General features: G+C 55.4%; 1 protein-coding gene across 1 annotated transcript in view; it reads right to left on the minus strand.

Annotated features, from left to right (window-relative positions):
* NGFR (nerve growth factor receptor) overlaps window positions 1–9,691 on the minus strand; it is a 22,097-nt gene extending 12,406 nt beyond the window's left edge. The window contains exons 1-2 of the mRNA XM_019638450.1: window positions 9,509–9,691; window positions 2,595–2,736 (exon numbers count right to left, since the gene is read on the minus strand). Of these exons, the coding sequence (XP_019493995.1) occupies window positions 2,595–2,736; window positions 9,509–9,577 (211 nt within the window). The 5' untranslated portion in view covers window positions 9,578–9,691. The remainder of the gene's footprint in view (window positions 1–2,594; window positions 2,737–9,508) is intronic.
* Window positions 9,692–10,173: the final 482 nt, after the last annotated feature.

The following is a 10,173-nucleotide window of genomic DNA, read 5'->3' on the forward strand; positions in this document are numbered from 1 at the left end:
TGCAGCCCACGCCGTCGCCGGCGACTCATGGCAGCTCCAGGTTGAGCCGCCGTTCAGCATCTTAGCTGCGGAGGGCAGTGTCACTGGCCCTCACATGTGGGATCCGAACCGGGGCCCTCCGGCATCCCAAGCGAGCTCCCAACCATCGCGCCACTCGGCCGGCCCCTGACTCACGCTCTTAATGAGTGGATGTGAGCTCCAGAATAAGGGGAAGGACACCAGGGGTGCCAGGGTACACCCTGCCTTGTACAGAGAGGGGAGAGGCACAGAGCAGATCTTCACCCCTTCCAGCTCAGGGTGGAGAACCCGCACCAACGGGAACCGAAGAGGATGTATTCTGCTTTGTTCCAATGGCAGGAGGAGCATGGATTTAGCCACCTGAGAACCCAGGAAGGAGGGATTGCTCAGAATGTGGAAGCAGAAGTAGAGAGACTAGGGTCCCACAGTAGGGAAATCAGTCCTGTTGTGGGGTCCGATCTTAACCTTCTCTAAAGGCGCCAAGTGACAAGCTGGAGCACTGGCTCATTATCTTGGGGCGTGGGGGGTAGACAGAGAAGCAAAAACAGGCAGAAGTGAAAGGAGCAGACATTGGGGGCGACAAGAAGAAACGACAGTCAGTTCTGGCAGAGGGGCCCCTGTGTTTCTCTTCCTAAGGATCAGGCAGATCTGGATTCAAAACTGCTTCTTATTAGCTGGGTGACTGGGTGTTTTACTTAATCTCCCTGAGCTTTTTTTCTTTCTCTGTAAAATAGGGAATGATATGTCTGCTCACAGGGTTGTGGTGGTGAATAAATGAAATTCCACTGTAAAACACTGGACACACAACAGGGATCCTATAAAGGTTGGGCCCCACGGGGTGGGCAATGATAAGTGTGGTGAACTTCAGTAGCAGGAATATAGTCAGACAGCAAAAAGGACTTCCAAACATTAACAGCCTAGGCAAGATGTCCTAGTATACAAACAAGAGGCTCCTATCCGGTTGGCATGTGGTGGGGGAAGAGGGGTGGATCTAGTCACCCAGGAGGGTAAGAGAGAGCCCTGCCCATGAGAAAATTAGCAGAAAACCCCGGGGAGAGGGTTTTAGCGGTGGGAAAATGTGGCCTTTTTGGCAGAGAATGAAGGTAGGAGCTTAACGGGTTTCCTTGTGGAAACATTTTGAGGATAGAGGGAAAGTCCACTGGGGTCTCCATCCCATAAAGTGGGCTTGTAAAGGCAGCCTATAAAGGCGGCCTGTTATGGCAGCTGGTGGGAAGGAGGAGGGGAGGAGGGAAGGGGAGGAGAACAGAGGGAGGAAATGGGGGGGAGGATTCCTGCCACATCTCTGAGCTTGCCTCCCCTCTCCTCCCCTGGAGATGCCAGAACCTCCCTCTCCCAGGTCCCTCTACCCCACTTCTCGGTGAGTGGTGTCCCATCCTGAGAGACTTAGGATCCAGGAAGCAGAGGCCCTGGGCTGGAGTTGAGGAAATAGGAGAGGCAAACTTGGTAGATCCCAGCATAGCCGATGGTTAGCCCACTCTTCCCTGAGATGGAAACCCTGTTAGGCCAGGGCCAGGGCCAGTGGCCAGATGGCAAAGGGCATTACAGGATGTCCAGTCACCCCACCCAGTTGCAGGCATCCCTCTGTTGGCCGATGGAGTTATAGGATCCACAAGCACAGAGATAGGAAACCAGTGTGTTTGGGGACACCAATGAGTTGAGGTTGCCTGAAGGATGGATAGGTGCCCATGTGTTGATGGTGGTGGTGAGGAGGCATCCAGAGGTAAGACGAGGCTGGCAGATGGGTTCAGAGTGCCCCGTCCCTATGCCATCATTCCCCACATGATTACAGAATAATCTGAGTATGGTTCCCACAAGCCCTCCAGATGGGCGTAGAATGCCAGGCAGAAGGCAGGATCTGACTGTTGGCAGTGAGGAAAGGTTTCTGGGCAGGGTCAGGAAAAGGGGACGGAGCCCATGGCCTGAAGACAGCAACTGATATCCCCAAGGATATCCCAGGGAGGAATGACCGGTGCCCCTCCCCCACCTGACATCACCCCACAGTAAGGACATCCTTATAGAGCTCCAGCCCTCATCCGTGCTGCCTCCTGAGAGGTCTGTTTCTTTGCTCACAACTAAAGAACAGTTGGCCTGCGGGGAGGGGTAGCCACACCCTTCCAGGATCCCCCAAGGTCAGTCTCCAGGGCAGCCAGGATTTGATCCTCCTCCCCTCCCCGCAAACACACCGAGGGTAAGTGGCAGCCATTGATTTTGCAGTGCAGATGATATTTTTAGCTGGTCTTAGCATTAGCTACTCCTCCCACCTGGCCACACTCTTCTACCAGGCCTCTCTGCTTAGGGGCTGGGAAGGGGCTCCCCTGGGGATCCCTGATCAGATCCCCTTCCTCCCTCATCCATTCTCAGCTTCCCCTCTCTGCCTCCTATCCTGGGTCAGACCCACTTCTGGTGCCCATACAGTGGTGGGCAGGACACCCTGCCAGGAGGCAGAGTACTTGTAAGGCCTCTACTGGGCATGCTTCTCTCCAGTCCTGCCCCCCGCCTCCCCGTTCCTCCCTTCCATTCCTCTCTCCCCTCCCCACCTGCCACCCTATACTCACTGTCCAGGCAGGGCTCACACACAGTCTGGTTGGCTCCGCAAGGCTGGGCCACACCCTCGCCCAAGTTGCAGGCTTTGCAGCACTCACCACTGTCGGTGTACAGGCCTGTGGGGCATGCCTCCTTGGCACCTCCAAGTGACACCTGGGTGGAGGGAGATCAGAAGGTCAGTCTGGCAAAAGAAAGGAGAGGGGAGTCTTCCAAGGGTTCAAACACCCCCTCCTAAAGCCTTCTATTGGAAACACCTGGGCCCAGATGAGCTCACCAGGGAGGCATTAGACACATCAAAGCTGGCAGGAAGAAAGGCAGTGGGGGACAGTGCACCCCCGCAGGCTATTGGAAGTGTGAGGTCACAGCCTCCCATGCTGATCCTCTGCAAAGTTCATTTTGGGCTTACAGCAACTCCTGTAATCTCAATGATACACCACATGGGGAAGGTAGCCTGAGGCCCAGAGGGCCTTTGGGCAAGGACATCATGAACAGCTGGACAGGTTGCAGCTCGCACAGGGCTCCCAGCCAAGGGGGCAACTGGAAGCTGAAATCTAGTGCAAATGCCACTTGCTGAGCTGCACACCTGCAGGGCTGCACCTACCCAGAGGGGAGTCTTTTTCTAACAAAGGCTAGCAGGGCCCTATTCCAGGTCCTTACTTCTATCATTCCACATATTAAATACCAAATGGGAGGAGTCTATGCCCAAGAAAGAAGGCAGAGGGGTGGGATCTTGGGTTCAAACCTGACTCTGCACTAGGAGCTCTGACCCACCTTGCTCTCCCTCCCTGAGTCTTCATCTCTCTGCACAGATAGAGAAGATTTGCTCAGGGCAGAGCAAAGACCAGCCAATCGGCAAGAGTCTGGTACCAAGATGTGAGAAAGGGTCGCCTGTTATCAATGATGAGAAAGTGGCTGCTCTCACCATCCAGCAGCCCTGCTCCACCAGGGTTTGATTTCCAGTCATCAGCCGCCCCCTCGCCTGCCCCCCATGCAGTCAGTGGGAATGGCGCTGGAACCAGGGGAAAGGGGAGTCAGATTCCTGCCGCCAAGGCATCTTTGCTCATGGATGGAACGATTTAGCACCAGATTCCCTAGAGGGAGGGGCTGCTGGCAGCTTGCTTTATATTTCTGTTCCTTAAAAAAAACTTCATGTCTAATAAAACTCCCAAGACTGTTTCTCTGGCCCCAGACCATGCAGTTCCCATTTGATGCCAAGAGGAAGTATGGGCTCTCGGGTCATGGGAGCAGAGGGAAGTTTTAATGGTCATTTTGGACATTCCTCTGCTTCCACATTGACCAGATCGCGGTCAACGACTCTCCCTTCCCTCCGGTCCTTTAAGATATCCTGAGGTCTCGCCAGGGTTCGGTGGAGGCAGGGGGGATGGACAGATTGGCTCAGTCTAGGAGGCTGCCTATGGTCCTCAGGGGACCAGCAGGGAAGGTGTAGGTAGCACAGGAAGGGGACCTTGGGTGTCACGACCATCTCCTCCCAGGTGGCAGGAACACAATGCTGGGAACATCTGCAAACCAGAAGCTTTGGCGTTTCGGCGGGTGGGGGGGTTGGGGTGAGGGAGTGGGGAGTCCCAGATACAGGAGTTCCCCCAGGAGGCTAGCTGGATTCCAGAAGGGTCTGTTCAGATTCCTTTTCATCCTTTAGGGCTCTGCTTAAATATCACTTCCTCAAGGAAATGGGCCTGTGTCCCCCTCCATTCCCAGATCAGGCGGAGCTGCCCTGTTCCATGCTCTCCCTATGGACTGTTCTTGTCTGCTCTGATACTTTACTGAGTCCCCCACTGGACTCTCAGCTCCCTGAGGGCGGGACTGTGGTTGCCCCAGCACCTGACACAGTACCTGGCACATAGTAGGGACCCAACGTATGTGCTTATGGAATTTAAGAATATGAAGATATGATCTGACCTCAATTAACAAACTCCGGGAATGACTTCTGGATAGTTGAGTTTCCCGAAAGTCAAGGCTCTGCAGCTATAATCACCTAATGTTTTTCATTTTAACCATGGTGGCTGCACCCTTCTCTGACTCTGGAACATATCTTCATGGTTTCCTCATGACTCAGAGACTCAGTATTTACACCAGCGATTATTCTGAGCTGCAATTCAGTGAAGCCCTTGTGTTCTTTATGCCAAATTCCTCACTTCTGTCTCTGACTTCTCCTGTCAACTTTTTTAAATACTTTTTCAGCCTCCTCCCTTCTTGTCAAGATAAGAGTTGTCAATTCTTGCTGCTACCAGTGCGACCTCAGCGGCCTCTCCATTCTAATTTATTAGGTCTAATTGAATCTTTAGAAACTATGTAACTAGTCTTAGTAGGAAGGTGTATAAAATGAGTGTAAGTAGTATCTGAACCAGGAGGGGGCAACTCTCTGAGTAAAAAGTGTGAGCTACATTTCCTTCATCCTCGGGGGGCCTCCATGGCTTTGAATCCTAGCTCATCGCTTAGTGCTAGGTAATCTGGGTTTTGAACTTCTCTGTGTCTCAGTGTCTTTCTTCATCATTAGGTCATCATGACCGTACCTGCCTCATAGAGTTGCTGTAAGCATTAAATGCATGAGCAAGGTGTTCATACACATTGGGAGTCTTTTTTTCTCTTTTCCAAGGTCTTTCTTGCTTCCTTTGTGGCTTTTGTCTGTATCCCGGTTACTTGAGGTAAGTAGAGACCTGAGCTCCAGATAGTTGAGGTCTGTCTATGGTAGTCATGGGTGGAGTGACAGCCTTGTGCAAGCCCCTCTTTTTCAAAGCCTGCTCTCTCCGCTGCAGCCTGTGGTCCTCTGGTTTCTTCCAAGTCTTGCATTTGGAGTCCAGGCCACGTAATTAGTGACCATGTGTTTCCTGTGCTTGTTTATGTTTCCTATTTCAAAACATCGTAGGTTTGCTACTTAATAGTATGTTACTTAAGTAAATTCTCAGTCTCTCTGAGCCTCAGTTTTGCCCCCTAAAACATTGGGTTGGTAGTATCTACTGCTCAGGGTTGCTGTGAAAATTAAATGAAATAGTTTATGCAAATCTGTCTGGTGTATAGTAGGAGTTCAATAAATGTTAAGTATCAAACAAGTATCTTGTCTCAAGAGAGAGTGAGCTGCTGAGCATGGGTGGGAGGTAGTGGGAGGGGAGAGTTTAGCCATCCCACAAAAGAGGAAACCATCTAAAGAGACAAGGGGCAGGATAGATATGAGGAAAGACTTAACCACCAGGGAGTCCGAGGAGGGCATGGAGACCAAAGGAGGATGGGTAATTGCTCTACTTAAAGTTAACAAATTCAAGAATTATTTAGTGAGCATTGAAACAAACTGAGCATTGTTTCTAATGAGACATGGTCCCTGACCTCTACGGGGAGTCCCAGTCCCATAAGTGAGAGGAAATGTCACTCCAAACAGTTACTCCAGAAGCCAAGATGATGAGGGAGAAAAACTTGAGGAATTGCCCTCATCCCCTGACAGCTGGGGAAACTGAGGCCCACAGAGGTCGTTCTGCTAAGTGGCCTGATGCATGGTCCCTGCCACACCCTCTATGGGATTAAGTGGGGGCAATCTTGGGAAGCCTAGCAAAATGACCAGGATCCAGGCTAATTGCTCCAAAATGATCAATTTACCAAAATGATAGATGCAGTTGACTGACATTTACATGTATTACACTTACTCATTTCCAGTTTGATGGAATAATTTCACCCCATTTTTGTGAATGTTTGTAATCTTTTTATTTTTGCCATTTCAAGGCTTTCAAAAAACTAAGGTGGAAGTACCTGTAAATGAATTGACTTAAGAATCTTTAAAAAAAATTTTTTTAATTGGGCAAAATAGAAAACATACCCAAATAGTAGCAAGAATTTAAAATTATTTGAATGCTTTAGTGTGATGAATCCTAGCCATGCACAACAGCTTCAGCAAAAGGCTCCTTAGGTGAATGAAGCCATTAACGACCACCATTGGGTTGGAGAGTTTTCCAATATGTGGGGGGTGTTTTGAGGTCGATGTAAACCCAGGGGAGGCACATGCCCTCCACCCCTTTAGGTAGAGGTTGAGTTTGGGATAGGAGACATGAGGTAATTATTGAGGATGATGCTAGATGAAGACTTTGAGAGGGAGACAGGGACTCTGCGTGGGGCGGGGAGGGGGGGAGGGGCTCGGTTCCAAATTTGTGGTGCCAAGGGCATAGAACACTGATCTAATCTCCAGGGCTACTGGTGGTTCAGGGCCACATGTCCCTCCGTGATCTAGAAGGGGGTGGAGTGGTGGCTGCATACGGAGATGGGGTAAGCTCCAAGCCAAGCATCCTAGGTTCCCAGGGCACCACCACTTACTAAATGGAGGAGCCTGGTTTCGCGCCTGCAAGTTTGGGAGGTTCAGCTCCTTCAATTGTAAAATGTGAATAACTAGATTTTCTCTGCTGGGACCTTATAAGGACTAAATAACGCAAGAGAAATTACCCAGGGCAGTGCGTGGCACATAGTAGGCACTCAACTAATTTTACTATTCCGCTTCCCCACCCGGTACCCCCAAGGAAGAATCTAGGCGCGTGAGTGGGACTGGGCTGGTACAACCGGGTGGAGACCCCTGCGCTCCCGAAGCCGTCTCCCCCGCCCGGCCGCTCGCGTCCTCCCATTTGCTGCCCTAGCTGCATCCCTATTAGGCGCATTAGCCAGCCCCGCGGCTCCGGTTACAGACGTCTGAATGACAAAGTGCCTCCATTACCGGCGCGGCCCGCCAGCCGACCCGCCGGGACGCGCTCTGGTTTCAGCACTCTCTCGCCGCGGCCCAGGAAGAACTCGAAGCGCCGCGATGCGCAGAGCCAGCCGGTACAGAGCAGCGGCGAGGCGGAGGCGAGGGCCGCAGGGGCTGCAGACTGCAGACTGCAGATTCCGCGCGGGGTCCACCTTCCCCAGCCCTTCCACGCCCAGCTCCCCTCCTTCCTCGCCTCTTCTCCACTCTGGGAACACTCTCTCCAACCCGGGTCCGGAACCCACTCCCTCGCCCCTCCGGGATCCGCACTACTGACGGCCCCAGTCCCACTGCCCCGCCCCCACCCCGGCCCAGAAGCATCTTTACCCCGCGGCGTTAGTCAGCAGACGTGCCCGCAATCACTCCCAAATCCCCCCGCGAAGCCACAGGTACCGACAGCTCCAGGGAACCTGGGCTGAGTTTCGGAAAGGGGGCCAGCGCCCGAGGAGGGTCTCTGCCCACCCGGCTCCCATATTCCACCAATGGCCTGACTCTCGGGATGGTGTCAAGCCCACCCCACCGACAAACGCGGCTCTTATTCCGACCTGGAACACAGGCTGCCCCCGTAAGAGGTGCGGGGAGTTGGTAGCTGGGAATCAGGTGAGGGGCAATCTAGCTAGGACTCTGGCTCAACTTGCTTGTGGGATCTTGGCCAAGTTGTTTAAACTCTCAGAGCCTCAGTCTCCTTATCTGTAAAACCGGGATCTGGGGCGCGAATGAGAGATGGAAATGGCAGGCAGAGTGAGGACACCTCCTCCACAGCCAAACCTTCCAAGGCACTCTGTTTTTGGCTACACACCAGGTCACATATCCTGAATATCTTGTCAGAACTACCGGGCCGACTTAGATGCTTAAGAGGACCCGCAGTCCTTTGCCGAGACGCAGTCCGAGGCGTCTGCGCGCCTGTATCTCGTTCGGTGCTCAGCGTCTTCATCCGAAAGCCGGGAGGGGCGCCGGCGGAATCCCAACCTGCCTGGGCGCCGGAGCAGAGCGAAGGGTGAGCTCTGCGCTCGGGTCACTTAACTTAATGGGGGACCGGCACGCAGCCCCAGCGGCTCCCGCAGCTGCGGAGAGCACAACTCTCGCACCGCAGCGCCCCCTGCGGGCCGCCTGCGCCGCCGAGGGCTGCGCGCTGCCCCGACATTCCCCGCCCGGCGCGTCCTGCACCCCCAGACTTGGCGGCAGCCAGGCCCGGTCAGACGACACTAGCTCCATCCCTTCCGGTCCGCCGCGCTGCTTCAAATAGCTAGAATAAGCGCGTCTTAGCAGCTCGCAGGGCGTAGGAGAACCGGGGAAGAGGGTTCGCCCCGGCGAAATGGGCGCTCCATTCCCAACCTTGGATTCCCAGCCCGCAATTCCCGGACTGGGCGAAGCCGCTAGAAAGAGCGCGCGACAGGCGCGGGAAGCGTCCGTGCCTCTGTGCTCTCTTCTCGTCCCGTGGCCCCTCAGCGGACCCGTGGGGCCCCCGAACACCTTCGGGTCCGCTCTCCCTACTCCGTCCTCTTTCATTTTACTTCCATCTCTCTGCCTCCCTCGCCGTCGTCCCTTTTCTGCTCTCCCTAATCCACTTCTCTCTCTTCAACAGACCCCCCCACTCCCGAAGCTCTCCCTCCCACGCCCCTCCCCCCCATTGTCTGGTCAGTCCTCATTGTCCGATGCCCGGTTCCCTCTGTCTCTCCAACCTCCTCCCCTATTGTTCCATCCCTACGTCTCTGGTTCCCACCCCAGCTCCGCTCGCCCCTCACATCTCTAGTCCCTGTCTCATTCCCCCTCCTTCTCTAGCCTGCGTTCCGTCCCACGACCCTCCAGAAATCAAGATGCTTAGAGAGAAAGTCGCCTCGAGATCCCGGCATTCAAGCGTCCTCTTCCAAGAACCCAAGCTTCCGAGAGCCCCGGGGCCCCCTCCTCAGAGACGCCTCCCAGCTCCTCCACACACACACCTCCGTGGTACCCGAGTACCCGCATCCGTGCGCCCCTCTTGCCCGCATCTCTACCCTGGATCTCAGGGTCGCCTCTGGCCCTGACAACCCTAGACGCTCCTCCGTGGATCCTGGCATCGGAGCTCCTCTCCCGCCATCCATCCCCAGCATCTGGGACCCCAACGCTCTGTTCTGTTTTCCCTCGGGGAAACCTGAACTCATCGGGGTTCCGGTCCGGTCAAAAGGAGCGGGCTCCCCTCCGGCTAGCACTCACCCCCAGGAGCAGCAGAAGCAGCAGCAGGCGCGGCGGGTCCATGGCGCATCCGGCGGCACCTGCCCCCATCGTCCGCCTCCCGCGGCAGCGCCCGGCTTCCAGTTAGTCCGTTCCGCGGACGGACAGAGCTGCGCTGCGCTCCAGCGCCCGCCCCCCGGAGCTGGCCGAAGCTCCGCTCCCTCTGGCTGCGGGCAGGCGGGGCTGGGAGAAGCCAGTGCGGCGGCCCCGCCTCCTCCCCGCCCACCCCCGGAACCGCGCCCGCCCGCCCTGCCGCCTCCGGGAGGATAGTGGAGGGGAAGGGAGGGCGTGCGGGGTGCCGCGCCCGCTCGCTCCGTTGCCGCTTCTCAGCACCCTGGCCCGCGCCCCGGCCCTCAGAGCCTCTCCCCCACCTCTCCCCGGGACCCAGAGGCCGGGCCGCGCCAGGGCGCGTCGGTCCGGGATGCTGTGCGCCCCGGACCAGGGCTGCTCCCGTTGCCCTCCGGCGGGGCCCACCCGCAGGAGTCACCTCTTGCCCTTCTTCCTCTGCCTCAGGCTTCAGCTTCTTCCTTGGTGCCCTGCTCCCTACCCAGCCTTTCTCAGCAAGAATGCCACTGCCCGCCCCGCCCTTCATCTCTGGGTCCATACCGTACCCCTACCTCTACCCCTTCCCAGTGCAAAGGCCTAGA

The sequence above is a fragment of the Hipposideros armiger genome, unplaced genomic scaffold (genome assembly GCF_001890085.2).
Source record: "Hipposideros armiger isolate ML-2016 unplaced genomic scaffold, ASM189008v1 scaffold_40, whole genome shotgun sequence".
NCBI lineage: Eukaryota > Metazoa > Chordata > Mammalia > Chiroptera > Hipposideridae > Hipposideros > Hipposideros armiger.